Here is an 18,036-nt window from a genome sequence, read left to right on the forward strand (position 1 = left end):
TGACTAATGTACTTAAGAAAGTGGATCTGAAGTCAAAAATTGGTCCCATTCCCTCTTGATTTTCCAATGAAAAAATGAATAAGTATTAAAGCATAGGTCAAGCCAAAAACTTTCTACCTTTTTTTTCTCGGGGAAACGCAAGATGGAGGGATGGAAGTAAATTAAATTTTAACCTTTGGTCTCCTTTAAAAAGTTTACAGGGCCTCCATAAAGGGGACAGAGCTTCTTGTTTATATTACTTCACCCTGATGCTGCTATAGTGCATTGGGGCAATCCAATCCTTCTCTGGAAACACCTTAAACTCCTTAAAGCGGAAGTAAACCCATTGATTTAACAGTTTCAAAACACAGTGCCGGGAATGCTAACTGAACATTGGCTGTGCTCTCAACCAAACTGTCAAACCATCCAATGGCTGGTGATATAACGGATCACATGTGCAGCACCATGGCAGTTGAAAATTAAACAGAGGCAAAGATGGCAGCTTCTTTGGCTGAAAACGATTTTTACTTCCGCCTTAAAGCGGTAGTAAAACCCGCTTTGTGATATTTACCTAAAGGTAGGCCTATAATAAGGCTTACCTGTAGGTAAAATGAATATTTCCTAAACGTGCACCATTTAGGAGATATTCACCCTGGATGCAGCTGGTGACGTCACCGGCGCATGCACTCTGAAGGTCCGGAACCGAGGGCTCCCATGCACATATGCAGGAGTAATGTCATTGCAGCTCCAGTCACTCACACTGCTGGAATCCGCAAACCCGGAAAAAATACCAGGGGAAGATGTCAGCCCTCTCAGCATTGACAACGCGCCACTGGAGGGCTTCATTCTAAGGTAAGTTTCACAGAATGTGCTAGTATGCTATGCATACTAGCACATTATGCAGTTGCCTTACAGGAGTTTTTTTTTTTTTAAACTGCCATGGTTTACTACCGCTTTAGGGCTGAACTCCGGTACAAGCTAATATTGTCTAAATACAAGAGGTACATGTACTCTTACTTGAATCTTGCTGTGCTTTGTGTATTTCATCATGTTTATGCAGTAATTCAAAGTGAAATTTTGCTTTTGTGCAGGAGCTTCCTGTAATAAACACTGCTGTCTTTCCTTGTGCAGGGTGATTCGTTTTGTCTCTACCCTCTACCATAATTTTCTGCAGACAGCCAGAGCTGTGGGTCCCTCCCATAGCTGTGCTCCTTGCATAGGCACAGTGATGATGTCACTGCTCCTTGTACAAGGCAACGTCTGCGTTTGCAAAGGTATTTGTGCACACAAAGTGGATTTATATCCTTTGTACTTATTTAGGAATTTATTTAAATGAAAGTTTTTGTGTCCGGAGTGCAGCTTTAATAAATTCAAAGGAACAGTTTTGCTTGTCTTATTGTGCTGGGGTTTCGAGGCCATTTCCTTAAACCAATGATGTCATCCTCCAGCACAATCATCTCCGATTTGAGTCTCTCCATCCTTCCTCTAATTCTCTCTACACTATTTTCAGCCACTCTTTGCCATCCACATGGCAGTTTATACTGCCTTGTCCAACATCTATGTTTAACTCCAACTGTATTCTGCTCAGTCCTTCTACTATATCTCAAGAGGCTTCATGACATAAACTGTAACTACCTGCAATACTGCCAGAATCCTTATGGAAGCCCTGGTGGTCATACCAGCTTAGGAAATGCACAGAGCTCACACGTGTGTGCAGTTTCCTCGACAGTACAAGCAGATCAGTAATTGGCTTTATTTGAAACTCCCAAACTGCAATATCATACTTATCAATTATGCCTATTTTTACTATAATATGCCCAACTTTTGGACTCTAAAGAGGAGAAGCCTAGCAAACTAGCTGATTTTGACCAAGTATGGTCAGATTTGACGAATGCTTTAAATTATGGAGTGTTTAAAACACACATGTTTTCATTATAAGTTTCAGAAGCTTGAAAATACTCAGAGTATTAACAAAAAATGCAAGTGCTAACAGAGATTACACAAACTACACATGATGTGCTATGTAATAAATAAACAAGGCTTACCGGAGAGCACTTGCCGGTTTTCTCCATGTATTCAATGTTGAATGAGCTTCCATAATCTATATCTGTGAAGTAAATAAAGTAAAAATATTCATGTTAAGGAGTAGAAAATGTAATGGGTAACTCACAAAATATAAAAAAATCGCTTTATGGTGTTCTATTGCCTTTCTCTGGATAAGCATTTTGGTTAAAATTGATGAATACGTGACCATATGTATATACACCAATGAGAATGCCTATTTGATTTCAAACAGACAATATAGGCTTACACATGAATGATTGGCTGATTTAGCCAAGGTACACACATATGCGGTGCAGGAAACGCAACAATCTTTGTGCGTTTTCTGCACTGCATTGCAATTGCACTATGTTTGCGATCAGCTGCGGGTGTCAATACAATGTTACCACACCCCAAAAGGATCACAAACGCAGTGCGGTTTGCCTGCACCAGATCGCATGGTACAAAACAACCACGCGTTGAGATGCAGCTCCAAGAAATGTGCCTGCACTTCTTTGGTGCGATGCGGTGAGATTTGAGCCCATTCAAAATGAATGGGTTTAAATCGCAAAACACTGAATCACATTAATTGCACAGGAATGCAGTGTGGTTCCTGTGCGATTCAAATTCATAGTGTGAACCAGGGCTTAGTTCACAGTTGCTATGGTAAAGGGTTGTATTCTACATTTGTCTAGGTATTTATATATTAGACAATACATACTTTACTTACAAGTAACAGGGAGTCTAGCACATAAAACAACAGTTACCCTTTATTCAACTTAGACTGGCTATAAAAGTTATTGTCTATTTTACATGCACTTTGGTGGTTTATAAGACTGGCAACAGAGAGACACTAGTTTCCTGAAAGACCATTGAATGACAGTAAAGAACTCAAAGCAACGTTGCCTTGTCCAAATATTTTTGTGCTAAAAAACAATAATCCACTCAGTCCTTGAATGTGTATGCCCAGCCTAAGTGCCCATGCTGTAACAGAAAAGAGTTTTTCAAGTTAATCAATTCAAGTTAATCAAGGTGACTTGTAGCAATATGTGTAAGGTAGTGTGTACAGAGCAGTACCATCTGTGGAAGAGTGAAATTGATTCTCATTGACAAAGCTGGTTAGGTCAGATGGTTGGGGATAGTCTTGTTTGTCTGGTTCCAAATCCACTGCCATGCAGGTCCATTTCTGGCTACCAACAGAAGAGGCTAGCTTCTCCTCATCAGTGGCGTGATCTTCAGAGGCTATCACAGGGGGGGTGTCTGACTTGGAGAGTACTGTCAGCTCCTGCAGGGAGATAAATTAGAACAAGAGTTAATAAGAGTAAATCAGCTTCTAACTTCAGCCTGTCCAATTAAGGTTTGACAATAAAACCTGAAAGATGACTTAATCTGGCCATAGATGGTTCGAATCTCGGCCAGTTCAGGAGGAACACTGATTGTGAGCCGGCCGGCAGACCTTTTCCGGTCATGGCCCTTCATCAGAAGGCTTCTGCCGGACCAGCTACCATACACACGAGCCGAATGTCGGCCTTTTTCCATTAAATCAGCTGATGCCACCCAACATTCGGCCCATGTGTATTAGGCTTTATACTATGAGAAATATTCAAAATGTAATGGTTACTGTGGAAGTTTCCTGCAGTAATTGGGTAGTAGTAAATATCAGCCATTCTTTACAACCACTTTGTGATCAAATAAATCTTCATTCCCTACACAAAGGCAAATAGGCTCAAATTATCCCTCAGCTTAGTCAATACTGTAAAAATTCTTTTGAAAAAATAACCAATCATGGAAATGGAAAACGAAAAAAAAAAAAGTTTTTTGCTCGCACATGATTGGATGATGGAAGTCAGCAGAGCTTCACCTCATTCTCATGCAGTTTTTTGCCATATATGATTATTTAATCACTTTTGAAGTGGCCTTGCACGCTTCCCACATGCCCCCTGCAGGGCGCTCAAGGCGCGTGCTGTGATCACCGAGTCAATGAGACTCGGGTGATCACAGATCGGGGTAAGGTGTCGATCTCGGCCCCTTACCACGTGATCAGAGGAGAAAAAAAAGCCGATCAGTGGCTTCAGTGCAAGGGACATCGGTCCCGAAGAGGGAGAGGTGAAGCCGCCTCATCTGTGCCCACCAATACCGCCTTCCAGTGCCACCTGCCAGTGCCCACACAGTGCCACGAATCAGTGCATAAAGGCCAGCAATCAGTGCCACCTATCAATGCCCACGAGTGCCACCTATTAATGCCCACCAGTGGTGCCAATCAAAGCCTGATCAGTGCCACCTAGCAGTGCTGCCTATTATTGTCACCTATCAGTGCCCATCACTGCCACCCATCAGTGCCCATCACTGCCATCTATCAGTGCCCATCAGTGTCAGCTATCAGTGCCACCTATCAGTGCCACCTATTAGTGCCCTTCAGTGCCACCTATCAATGCACTTCAGTGCCGCCCATCAGTGCCACCTCTCAGTGCCCACCAATGCCACCTATCAGTGCCCACCAGTGCCACCTCATTAGTGCCACCTATTAGTGCCCATCAGTGTCGCCTATTAGTGCCCATCAGTGCCCATCAATGCAGCCTATCGGTGCCCATCAGTGTAGCCTATCAGTGCCTATCAGTGCAGCCTATCCGTGCCCATCAGTGCAGCCTATCCGTGCCCATCAGTGCAGCCTCATCAGCGTACATCAATGAAAGAGAAAAATTACCTGTTTGCAAAATGTATTAACAAATATAAAACGGTTTTGCATTATTTTTTTTTTAAATTTCGGTCTTTTAAAAATTTTTTAACAAAAAATAAAAAACCCAGAGGTGATCGAATACCACCAAAAGAAAGCTCTATTGGTCTGTGCAGGAGGGGGGTTTAGGTGCCCAGTAAGCAAGTGGTTAACTTGAATGTCAGCTCTGAGTCTGCTGGGGCTTTAATATCACATCTGTGATGACAGTGTCCGGCAGCGATCTGAGAAATTTGGGATATCTACAGAGAGGCTTTTACAGGTAAAAACGTGTATAAAATACACTGTTCATATAATCTTATGGAAAGTTTTTTATTGAAATGAATGGTCTGGTGACAGGGTATCTTTAACCTCTGAATAATATACTGAAATATATAGAGAACACACAGAATATAGAGTGTCAACTACTCAAGAATATCATTCATACAAACCTCAGAGCCATTTTCAGTAACGGGGGAGCGTTTTGGTGACTTCTTTACCCTAAATGTGTCACTGAAAAAAATAACAGAAAGCAAGTCATTACAGCAAAATGACAATCACAATGGGGAATGTATGATTACACAGGTTATTTACCATCACATCTACTTCTAAAGGCGTCACATAAATACCATGCAGTTTCATCATAGCCTTTAGCTACAATGTGACGACATCTGGAAAAGCAGGGTGGTAATCTGCATGTAGCCCGGGTTACATGCCAAAAGTATCTTCTAACAGGTAAGATACATTTACCTTCAGACAAAATGCCATGGATATTACATTTAACTGGTTACAGGAAGAAATAACATGAAAACCAGCTTACATTCAGAACTGCCTTCTCCGAAACGATCTTTTACATTGTGCTGTTCAAACATTCCTTATATATCCGGTCTGATTAACAAAACATAATGGGGAGTGAAGACATTGGCCATAGCAGGCAGTCCCCTCTTTTGTGTTCTTGGTGCATGTGAGATGTTACCCTGTTTCCCCGAAAATAAGACCAAGCGTGATTGTCGGTGATGGCTGAAATATAAGCCCTACCTTCCAAATAAGCCCTAGTTAAAGTCCTTGTAGGTCTTATTTTCAGGGTAGGGCTTATTTTCGGGGAAACAGGGTACAACCGATTCATTGCATTGTTCTACTTTCCTCAGCTCTGCTGTGTAAATTATTAAAGCCCATTTCATCCTTCTTCATATAATGCAGTCAGGTTGCAAATACAGCAAAAAAGTATGCTGCTCTTTTACGTTTTTTTTTCAGTAATAAATATTCTGTTCTTTTCATTTTTAGCTGCTTAATGCTACAGCAAGGATAAAATATCCTGAGCTGCAGGACATAAGAGTTGGACCGCTGCTTTGAATGCAGCAACCGTGCCCCCCAGCAGTCCGACACAACCCCTTGAACAAAGCTTCAGCCCCCCCTTCACACCGAATGCAACTTTGAAATTGTGCAACTTCTTTTGAAATTGCAAAATCTCAAAGCTGCATATCCGTGCGACTTCAGGTGTGACTTGGCTGACATCTATGCAAATTCATGCACAGATGTCTATGCAGGTCGCACCTCAAAATAGTGCAGGAACTTCAAAGTTGGCGTTCCACCGATTTGAACAGTCCCATTGCCAACAATAGGGTGCAATTTGTCATGCGATTTGGACTTGTCAAAACGCATGACAAGTTATACCGGTGTGAACAGGGTCCTAATCAACACAGCAACAGGGGGGGATATTCAGACTGCTGGCATGCTGCTCCACTGCAGAGTATGTGAGAACAGTGGTCCATCTCTCCTAAATGCTGCAGCTCAGGGTATTTTAACATTTACTACAGTACTGCATTACAGTTATAAATCAATTGGACTTTAAAGCTCTGTTCACACCTAGGCGTTTTTTTGGGCATTTTTCTGCTGTAAGCCTCCGCTCTAAAAACGCCCAACAAGACAAATCCCATTCATTTCAATATCCCCTGTTCACATCTGAGCGTTTTGTCATCTGAAGCAAAATGCCTGAAGCTGGAAAAAGTACAGGAGCTTCTTCTTTGGCAGATTACAGGCGTTTTCTGCTTTTTACATTGATGACCTTTTGACCTGTACAAAATTGCAGCAAAATTGCGGCAAAAATTGCGCGACTTTCTGCCTGGAAACAAAATGCCTAGGTGTGAACAGAGCCTAAAGCAAATCTTTAAATTTAATTTAAAAAAAAGGCTTTTTATGAATGAAGACTGCATAGCTCAATTCAATTACTATTCAATACAATTTTTGAGCCCAGGTTGTCGTGAACATACCCCCTTGGGGTGCATCACCATGTCATTCCGGGGCGTTTAAAGAAAAAGGAGCATGGGCAGAGCACTGGTTTTGTTTTGTTGATAATTTTGGATAATGGCAGCCAAGGTGTATGACGCCAATGGGGTGATAACCCCTCACTTCCTGTATGGCTCCTGACACACAAAAATAAAAGGAATCTCTCCAAAGGGGCACAGGCAGCAATATATGTTGTAGAATAGTGAAGGGATAGATCTGTCTGGTCCCTATTTTCAGCCTGTGTCCCCATTCACGAGTTTCCTTTTATTTCCTGTGAAGTCACCAGGACAGGAAGTTAGGGAAAAATGTCCCCAGTGACAACACAGACATGCAATAAAAATCGGACATGTTTTCTAACCATTCCCCACTTTATTAAAAAAGAAAATCTTTGAATGGATCTTGGCTTTACATCTACATGCAGATCTGTATCTTCCATTTAATTACTAATGAATGAACACTGATCCAGAGTCCACAGATACTGAATGTTTGTTTTCATTTCCAGTTAGCCAGTAAATGAATATCACACCCATTACATTTTTGTCTCTCCAGCTGAAAACACAGTTACATAATTAGCTGTTGGTTGAAGCCAATAAATGATGGCGTTTGAAAGGGGTTGATTGATTTTTAACCCGACATGTACAACCCATCTGCTGGATATTGTTAGATGATCTCCCCATAGAGTCTTGTGTAGAGAAATCGTTTTTAGTTATCACAGTGGCCGATAATAGTTGTGATCTATGGGTTTCAGAAACAGCAGGAATTAGACGGGATTGTGCTCTCCCCTAAAACAGATCATTACCTGGCTACATGGGAATAATTATGGAGAGGAGGTGCAGGGAGGCTCTAGTCCTACCACACTGCCTGTCCGCGGGTGACATTGCTGCATCTCTATAGATATAGGACAGTCGGTGAGTGTTGTCACCCTAGGACAGGAAGTGTGTCACTGAAAGGATCACAAGGTGAAAAAAAAATCTTGAAACAACGAATGCAGACACCACATATAAAGTAAGCTGCATTATTTAAAATGTTATTCTTGGATTTAGATATATATTTTAAAGTGGTTGTAAACACTTATATATACCCAGTGAAGTGACTGATACACAGAGATGAAACAAAACCTCCTACATAAGTTGTACCTGTTTATCTGCCGTCTTCTCCTCTTGTACATCCATTCAAAGTGCAGAATTAATAAAGCTTGTCTGAGCTGCAGTGGCGGCCCATCCATTAGGGGCACCCGGGCGCCGCCCCCTCTATCCACGCCACCCTCTACATGTATAATAGATAGATTCATGCATAGCATGAATCTATCCATGGCCGCCGCGGCCACCCCTATTCATGCACTCGGCCCCTTTCAGGACGCTGGGCGCCTGAATTACAGTAGCGGGTTTTTTTTTTTTAAGCACCTGATTAGAGCCATAGGCTCTAATAGGCTTCAAAATAGGGTGGGCTCGTGGCGCAGAGCATTGCGCCACAAGCCCACCCAGGTGATACAACAGTAAATGAATATTCGCTGTTAAAACATTAATCCTCAATCTGGCCAATCAGAAGCGGGTGTGAGACCGTTTTCCGATTGGCCGAAAAGAGAAGACTCCCAATTGGTTGCCGAGGAGGAAGAAAGGAAACGGAAGACGCCGCCGCCGTGATGACCCAAGGAGAGCAGGGCAACGGGAGGCCGCACACGAGCAGGGGACGCCGCCCGTGAAGCAATGTGACCGACCGGGGGGGGGGGGGGGCGGGGGTGGTGGTGTTGGTGGCATACTTGGATGGTGAACTGAAGTTTAACACTTAGTGAGGAGAGCTCTGAGCGTTGATTGGAGGGAAGGGACACACCCCCCCTTCACACAGGAACAGATCTGAGGCTGTCAACCAGCTGGAGGTCCCTCCCCTGTCACCTTTTTTCTCTTTGTGTCAGGAAAACTTGTGAGAAGTGACTCATTCAGATAGCAGAAGAACAGGGTAGCAGACAAAAATGACACTGTGGGGTTGATTTACTAAAGGTAAATAGACTGTGCACTTTGTAAAGTGCAATTGCACTCTGCAAAAGCAGTTGCTCCAGAGCTTAGTAAATAAACAGAAGCCCTGCTGATTTCCATCATCCAATCACGTGCGAGCAAAAATGCAGTTTTATTTTCCTTGCATGCGATTCGGTACTCTTTGCAAATTGAAGCTTTACCTAATTTACCAAGTTGTAGAGCAACTGCCCTTGAAGGGTGCAACTGCAAAGTGCACAGTCTATTTGACTTTTGCAAATCAACCCCTTAGTGCTCTGGACTGAGACAAGTACACACTATAGAGGGGTATACTTTGTTCATATTTCTTCTCTGAAGTTTACAACCACTTTAAAGTGGATGTAACCCCAATTCATGAAATTTGAGCTGGGCACATATATATCTGCAGTGTTTTCTTATCTCTCTTCAAAGCACTATGTCCCGTAGCTGTCTCCTGCTCCTTTCTTCTATTATCAGCCTGATAACCCCTGACAAGTTCTCCATCACATATGGTAAAAGCAGGCGGAGTTTTGTGTTGGGGAGGATGCTATAAATAGATTAGCAGAGCCCTGAACCATTCAAGGGACACTTTTGAAAGTCTCTACCTATGAGGAGAGGGGGTGTGTGCCTTTCCTCCAATCAGCCATCTTGGCTGTATGCCCAGACTTCACTGCAGTGCTAACCAGGAAGAAAAAATCTCCTATCACGATCTGAACTTTGTAAAGAGTATATAAAGATGAAGATAGATAGAAGATATGCATGTAAAACTTATGTAGAAGGATTTGATTTGTTTCATTCCTGTGTATCATCTGAGGCTGATCACTTCACTGGGTATATGTGAGAGTTTACATCCACTTTAAGGCACATAAATGGGAGAATGCCTAATATGGCACTAAGGTTTTCTTCAACATAGAAGTGTGTATGCAACTGGAATAAAAGAATCAAATATTCACCTTGCTACTTGTGTCAGTATTGGGCATTCAGAGCAATCACCCTGCTAAGGAGGTTGCTATATGCCTCAATAGGTGACCACTGGCATCATTGTACTGATATATTGGATTCCCAATAAAACATATAAAGCAGCCAACACATAAGAACACAGCAATATACAAAGCGTGAACAATTCACATATAAATCACATATTCCCAAATGTTCCACCACATACAGACACGTACTGCCAAGTGTAAAGCAGCATAACATGCCACAACTGGCACAGGAGACGACAATGGGAATATAATGGGAAGGAGCCGAGACCACAAACATGCACGGTGAAGGAGAGAAGCACAGAGAAAAGGAATGTAGCTGAAGTGAAGTTACTTACAAGAGAGAACAGACAGACACGACATCTTCAACCATCCTATAGACACAGAGACAAAGAGACAGACAGACAGAAGGCTGTGTATGCACTGTAATAAACATTCCATGTGGCCCCACCGGAGTTATGTACACACAAATACATATTAACAGGAAGGAACTGCTTAAAAACTAAAGCAAATCCTCCCACACTGACCTGTCTGCTTAAATTTTAACTGGCTTGATGAATAATATATATCTAGGGAATGTATAAATGCTTAGTAAGCGCACAGAGATTAAAGCATTAAAGCAGTCCAGTTGATCTTTAAAGATGTTTCCTTGTAATTCCTTGCAGGGAGAAGCTGGGAAAGCACTGTAAACCAATCAGGGTTCATTTCTAACACACTGTACTGTCAATCTATCACAGGCGGCATGCTGACAGGAGGAGAGATCAGAGCGGGCAGAGTGATGACTTCATCAGTATGTTGATGCTTCCTCTTTGCCCAGTCAGCAGGCTCCAGGTGAGTCAGTGGCCAAAGTGTACTCGTTAAAGCTAAACTTCAGGTAGATTTTATAGACAGGCATTAAAGCTGAATTCCAGGTATGGAGATTTTTTTCATAGTTACATTCATCCAACGTGGACCGATGTAAGTATGCATGCGGCCAATCAGGTTGATCCTTGTAGAAGCGGGAATTCAATGTAGCAGTCACTGCTATTACAGCGATTACTGATAGCTTCAGCATAGCTCCCATAACTATCCCTGATTTCAAGGGACTGTCCCTCATTTGGAACAAAGTCCCTCCTCATTTGCCCCTCATTTTGCTCTGATCTATATAGTTGTATATAAAATGTACTACTTAGCTATCAAAAAGTGCTAAACCTTAGATCCATTTTCTAAATTACTGCATTTATAAATTCCAGAAGCCAGTATAAAGGAATATTAAGGGTTAAAAAAACACTTGTGGGATTAACTAATCATTTTTTTTTAGTAATTCTCCTTTAAGGGGGCGTGGCAAGGGGTGTGTCCTATGCCTACATACTTTTTCTAATAGGTGTCCCTCATTCCGGTTTCAGAAAGTTGGGAGGTTCAGCTTCAGGAGCCATTCAGAGATCACTTTGCATTCACCTAATGAATACAAAGTGATTTCTGATTGGACGAGTTGGAGAGATGGGGCGGTGATGTCACGATCTCCACCTTGTCCCAGGAATTTTCTGTCCATCTAAAGCCTCGTAGACATGGCCTGAAGTCTGTCCGACATCTGCTGGTTCAATAAAAAACGGTCGACATTCAGCCTGTGTGTATGCCAGCCGGTCCGAAAGAAGCAGCTTCTCTCGGACACTCATGCTGGAAAACCAGCAGCCAATCGGCTCCTGATCAGCGCTCTCAACCAATGGCTGAGAGCACTGATCAGAGTTTTCTGGTGGGGGGGGAATCCCTCTGTCAGAATACAACAGCTCAGCTGGGGAGATCGCTGTACTAATGTTGGATCATTAGTACAGCGGCTCCGACTGGAGCTGACAGTTTTTTTCATTCACCTCGCAGGGTTGAACAGAAAAAACTAATAGTGTGTACCCGGCTTAAACCTTTTGGATGATATTTTTAAAATTCAATTACAATATTTTGCAATCTAGTTAATGAGCAGCACTGAACTTCTGGTAAAATCAGCTGGTGTACAGCAGATATCCCAAACATATTATACCAGAGATAAAATAATAAAGTGTTTTCATTTATCTCTGGATGAGCCAGGAGGGCTGTGCAAGCCAGGTTCCCATCTCTATAGTCCCAGAGCGGCTGGTGGGTCAGCCTGACTTGGATACACTCTACATTCTATGGCTAGGACTATAATGAATCATAAGATGGCACAAAACTGGAAATAAACATTAAAGCTAGCCATACACTCGTAGAAGTTTGTTCTAAAACCCTATTTTGAGAAAGTTCATATGATTTTCAAATTGTTGGTGGGGTCAAATTGGCAATAATTTTCAACCCACCCAGGTGTGTTGCAACAGCGAATGAATATTCGCTGTTGCAAGAGTGAATAGTGAATAGTGAACCCGGCCAATCGGGAAGCAGGTATGAAACCGGTTTCCCGATTGGCCAAAATATCAGGCGTTCCTATTGGACGCCTAGCGCCGAGAGGAGCAGAGAGGAGAGAACTCCAGTAGAGGACACCAGAGCCCGCCACGCTGGGAGATGGCCACAGCGGCTCCGACCACTGCTCTCACCGCCCGCATCCACGGTAAAGACAGCGGGTGGTGGAGGGTGGGTGTTAGTGCTGTGCCGTGCTGCGCCACAGGGGGTATGTGTTTGCGCCCCCCCCTCAAAAAAAAAAAACACCAACCGCCACTGGATGGTTGGATAATTTTTGTTGTTTTTTCTTGTCTGTAAAATAAAAGATAATTACTACCTTTCATAATAAAAGAGTAGCATGTCTTTTGCATTACCCAAACCGGCTGTTGGTAAGATGGTCCTGTAACATGGAAGTCATGGTAGCACCATGTCAGAACAATGCGTAATATTTTCTTCAAGTAGCACACCAGTCTCAGGATTTTAAAGCTGAACTCCAGCCTTATCTTTAGTCCTGCACAGTTGTACAGACTCCTCCGTTGTACTAAAATAGCTTATGGCGTCTTCTCACTGCCCCGCTGCGCTCGTGTGGGCTAGCTGCCCTTTCCTCTAGACTTCGATTATGTCCCGCGATTTTGGTGCGCTTTCAGAAAGTGAGGCATAATGGAAGTCTATAGGAAAATGCAGCTAACCCGCACAAAAAACGCCGGTTAGCTGCGCTTTCCCCAAAGCACAGCGGGGCAGTGTGAAGCTGCCCTGATTTCACTGCACATTGTGAGCTTCTCAGCAGCAAGTCAGAGAGATCATGTTAACTGCTTTACTCCCCAGCCTAAGCCAGGCTTGGCCCACCCTTTTCATTCATTGCATTGCAGTTCTTCCAATCACAGAGGAATCATCAGCATCACATGAGGCCATTACCTAGGGCATTTCTAGGCCAATGCACCTTGCTCAGGAATGCTCACTCCTCCAGACCGATATTCACTTATCAAGACATTTTGATATTTTTATAACACCACCCAGAAGCCAGCATACTGCTAGCATCAGGGCTGAGTACAGAAATACCGGGGCAGGGTGTAGTTTTAGATTTATTATTTTCAGGAAGCTATGTATAGCACTCTTTTGTAAACAAAAAACAAAACAGAAAGACAACGCTCACAACACCTCTAAAAATTGAGGGAGTGAAGCAGCTAGCCTAATGTTTGGGTATCACAAACATAAACAAAATGTGCTAATAAAGACAGTGCTACACCCCACATTGCAATATCAGTGTGAACAAAATAAATACATACATATATCACACAAAGGAAGTACAATAAAAAAAGTAAAGATAAATATGGCAGATGTGTATGACGTCATCACGCATGCCGATCATTCTCCATCTATGCTGGATGATGGCTGGAAGGGTTTTCTTAAGTTGCGAAGACCTTATTAACCATGTGAGTGCGATTTTTTGTCAATAAATGTGTTGTACAAGTATTTTACACTATTTCGGGCATTTTTCTTTTAAAAAAACTATGCATCTGCCATATTTATCTGGGAGCCGACTTCCAAGGCTACCTTGAGTACCGCTAAGAAGTGGGGCCGTCTGGACATACACACGCTTGTCTTGGCCACTCATATGGAGAGGGTCATGACATTCTGGTAAGCAGCCTGTAATAAGCTTCTCTGGGCACTGTGAAAGGTGGAAGTATTTACTTTGCAGCACTATAACTTCAAGTGTTGTGGATATTATCACCACACTGGACTTTATATTGCATTATTGGAACTGGTTACTTATTGGGTGTTTTGAGATGCCCTTTTTATTATAAAATGTGGGTCCTTTACTATCACAGTGGACTTTATATTGTTGTGTTGGAATTGATTATATATCAGATGCACTTTTTTTAAAGTATTTTCATGTGCGTGATATATGTATGTGTTTTGCAACTTGGGGTGTAGAGTTGCGGTTATTAGTACATAGAATTCTTTTGGCCCCTCCTCTGCTTAGAGAAGCAAAGAGACTGGGTCTAAAATAAGGTATTTAATAAAAACATATTTTATTTAAATCTCATTAGCATATTAATAAGGAGGGGGGGGTGAGGGGCTAAAAAATATGAGCAAATTGAACTTTACCTTAAAATATATTCACTACATATTTGTACCTCCTATAGCTGCAAGCATCCTCTGTGTAAATAGTTGAACACCCTCCTCCCCTGACATCAGGATATTGGGTCTAACTCACCTGATTGGTGACTACAGAAGACAGCGACTGCTGCTTTAATTTCCTCTCTTTCCCCAGCTTGATTATTGGACAATAAAGGAGCAGAAGCCCAATGATGAGGTCATCCCTCTGCTCATGTCTGTGTATGCCTGTCACTAATTTTGCTCTTCGCAGTCTACTTACAAATATTTATATCTTATCAAACATTGGCTACTTCATGGAGCCACATACAGTGAAAAATGTGTTGTAGAAAAAAACTATAACGCTGTAAAATACAGTCAACTTGATGGGGTTTATTTGTATCCTGCTACTTAGATAGTTGTGTATTATATCGCCTGTGGAAACGACAAGCGCTCTATTAATGAAAAGTACAAAGCTTTGTTTTATGTGTCTAAAGCCCAGATTATTTATACTATCCTGTCTCTGCAGACCAGGGAATTAACCTACAGTACTCTTTGGCACAACATGAGGCAGTGCCCTTTGATAGTCTATCTTATAGGAAATCCGTGTACTTAAAATAAAATGTTTCTCCCAAGGCAAAATATGATTTCAATTAGCTCTAACTAAACTTGATTTTCAAATGTTTATGTTAAGATTTTCCTAGTTCCTGTACTGCTGAGAGTGAATTAGAATGTAAAGAATACAAGACGGAAAAAGAAAACATTTTACTGTGTTTTCTCTATACAGCATAATGCTGCATTTTGCTGGAATAGAATAAACAGGCTGCATTGAATCTGATCTTGGTCCATTTCACTGCTAACCACCTGTGAGTACAATGTGGGGGATTCACTAAACTTGGAGCATGCAAAATCTGGTGCAGCTCTGCACAGAAACCAATCGGCTTCCAGGTTTTACTGTCAAGCTTAAAGCAGTTGTAAACCGCGGGAAAAAAAAACAAACCTGCAAGACAAAGGCATAATGTATCGCGTACAAGCACATTACAAAATACTTAGAACAGGGGTCTCAAACTAGCGGCCCTCCAGCTGTTGCGAAACTACAAGTCCCATCATGCCTCTGCCTGTGGGAGTCATGCTTGTGACTGTCAGCTTTGCAATTATGCATGGGACTTGTAGTTTTGCAACAGCTGGAGGGCCACCAGTTTGAGACCTCTGCCTTAGAACAAAGTCCTCTGAGAGGTCTCACATCTACTCCCGTCCTTTCTTCTGGGATCATGGGCGCTGTGAGTGGCCAGAGCCGCGGCTACGTCACGCCTCCACATGCGCGCGGGAGCCCTCGGTTCCTGCAAAAAGCTCTGAAGATCCGGACTTTCAGAATGCATGGGTCACTGACTTCAGCGGCTGCATGCAGGGTGAATATATCCTAAAACGGGCACGTTTAGGAGATATTCATTTCACCTACAGGTAAGACTTATTATGGGCTTATTATCTGTAGGTAAAAATAACAAAGCAGGGTTTACAACTGCTTTAATTGAACAAGATGAAGTTAGAAGCTGATTGGCTACCATGCACAGCTGCACCAGATTCTGAGTGCTCCAGTTTAAGGGTCAATTCACACCACAAAAAAGTAAAACATCCTCCTTTTTTTCCTGCACTGGAGTGCTGTAAAACGCACATATTTAAGGTTAATAAAGAAAGAGGGGGAAAAATTGCACTGGACTGCATCTGGAATGCATCCGGACTGCGTTTCTATGGTGTGAACTGGCCCTTCGTAAATCTCCTCCAATATGTTCACTTCTCCCAAGATTGGTACAATGTATCATTGCCATGTACAAGACACACAGGATGTGAGTTTAGAGATTGACCGATATGGTCAGTGATGTAAAAATTGGCACCAACGATGCCAACACCAATGATAGAACACACATCTCTGGCCAACATCTCAAATATGCACAATTCAGCCTTAGAATTCAAAGAAATCATGAAAAATAAGTTGAGGGTACCTTCATAAAAAAAAATATGTCAAAATCACCAGAGGCAAAGTTTAAGGAACTAGATTTACAGTACAGGCAAGTCTAAATTTCTTAGTAAAAGTACTTCTGCCCCGCACCATGCCTGTGCAGGGCAAGCCAACATGTTCAGTTAAATGCCAACCTACCCACCTATACATACCCTTCTTTCCTACGCTTGTTGCAGCTCCACTGGGCTGATGAAAGTTAAGAGAAAAGGCCAGTACTTCCAGGTATGAAGAACATGTAACTCAATCCCCTTCCTCCCATGTGATTCATTGCTGATTGGGTGCTTGATGAATTGCCACTCACTTGGGAGTAAGGGGAAGAGTCCTCAACCATACACAGGGAATTGTCTCTTCTCTCCTGTTGGCTGAATGGAGCAAAAGGAAGTTGAGTTTGCGCAGCTGGAAAGAATGGAAGTTAGGTGAACCTGTTTAACTCTGCATGGGGAAAGCCAAGGAATATTGCGATGGGCTGCTTCGCTGACCTACAGAGAGTCGCTGAAGGTGGGGCCAAGCTTAACCTCTACAGAAAAAGTTGAGATGTGCTTTAATTTCAGCTCCCGTTATTAATGAATCGTTTTGACTTTCTCGGAAGGTAATCCCTGTATATACATTATTTGATCATATGCTAAGACTGAACTGACTTTTATCATGGATCAAAGGGTGTACTACCCAACAAATTGTATTTTCCCCATATTAAAGACAGATTTTCATTTTATACTCTATGTTTCTCAACACGCTTGTTCTAACATACAGGAAAAAATTACTGTATACAAAAAATATGGTACAAAAATAATTTGAGCCTCGTGATGTTACTATATCATTGTTATGTCTACAGATATGCTTTGTTTTGAGCGGCTTTGAAGTTTAATCATGCCTCTCAAAAGTCTGGCAGGAATCTGCCACCACTTATGTTCATCTCTTTTCTAACAAACGTATGACTTATTAACATGTCATAGTCGCCAATGCGACCTAGCCCCACCTCCATAATCTTCTAGTGGGCTTAGAGCTGATGGACCTGTGACAGGCACTCATCACGAGTGCCGACTATGCCCTCCCATTTTGCCCCCCTCCTCCATTCTCCAAGCTTTATTCATCTATCTGATCTTCCTTATAGTTCAGAAAATGGAGGAGGGTGGCAGAAAAGATATGCATAGTCAGCACTCTTGACAAATGCATATGAAAGGTTCCTTGGCTCTAATAACCTCTGCCACATCAGACAATGATGGTGGCTGGGTAGTGAGGGGATTGTAGCAGAAAGATTTCACCTCATACAGGTGCCAGCAGCACAAGGGACATATCCTACTGACAGTAAGTAATGTCCCATGTGCTGTTTTTTTTACTTTATTTCTGACTAAATTAAGGCTTTAAAGTGATCTTCAATGTTCTTTTTTTTAAATAAAATAATAAACATGTTATACATACCTGCTCTGTGCAATGGTTTAGCACAGAGCAGCCCTGATCCTCTTCTTCTAGGGCCCCCCAAGGTGCTCATTGCTCATCCTCTTTGGCAAGTGCCCCTATAGGAAGACACTCATTTGGACTCGCTCTCAAGCCACC

The 18,036-nt window shown here is 42.3% G+C and overlaps 1 protein-coding gene across 9 annotated transcripts in view; it reads right to left on the reverse strand.

Moving 5' to 3' along the window:
- Positions 1-18,036, reverse strand: part of TACC2 (transforming acidic coiled-coil containing protein 2) — a 225,128-nt gene that overhangs the window by 38,006 nt on the left and 169,086 nt on the right. For 5 of the 9 annotated variants that reach the window (XM_073596214.1, XM_073596212.1, XM_073596216.1 and 2 more), the window contains 4 exons: positions 10,325-10,360; positions 5,182-5,242; positions 3,097-3,304; positions 2,025-2,086 (listed from right to left, as the gene is read on the reverse strand). In XM_073596214.1, coding sequence (XP_073452315.1) covers positions 2,025-2,086; positions 3,097-3,304; positions 5,182-5,242; positions 10,325-10,360 — 367 coding nt within the window. The remainder of the gene's footprint in view (positions 1-2,024; positions 2,087-3,096; positions 3,305-5,181; positions 5,243-10,324; positions 10,361-18,036) is intronic. The other 4 variants (XM_073596215.1, XM_073596220.1, XM_073596221.1 and 1 more) reach the window with 2 other exon arrangements.

Source organism: Aquarana catesbeiana, linkage group LG08 (assembly GCF_042186555.1).
Source record: "Aquarana catesbeiana isolate 2022-GZ linkage group LG08, ASM4218655v1, whole genome shotgun sequence".
Lineage (NCBI taxonomy): Eukaryota > Metazoa > Chordata > Amphibia > Anura > Ranidae > Aquarana > Aquarana catesbeiana.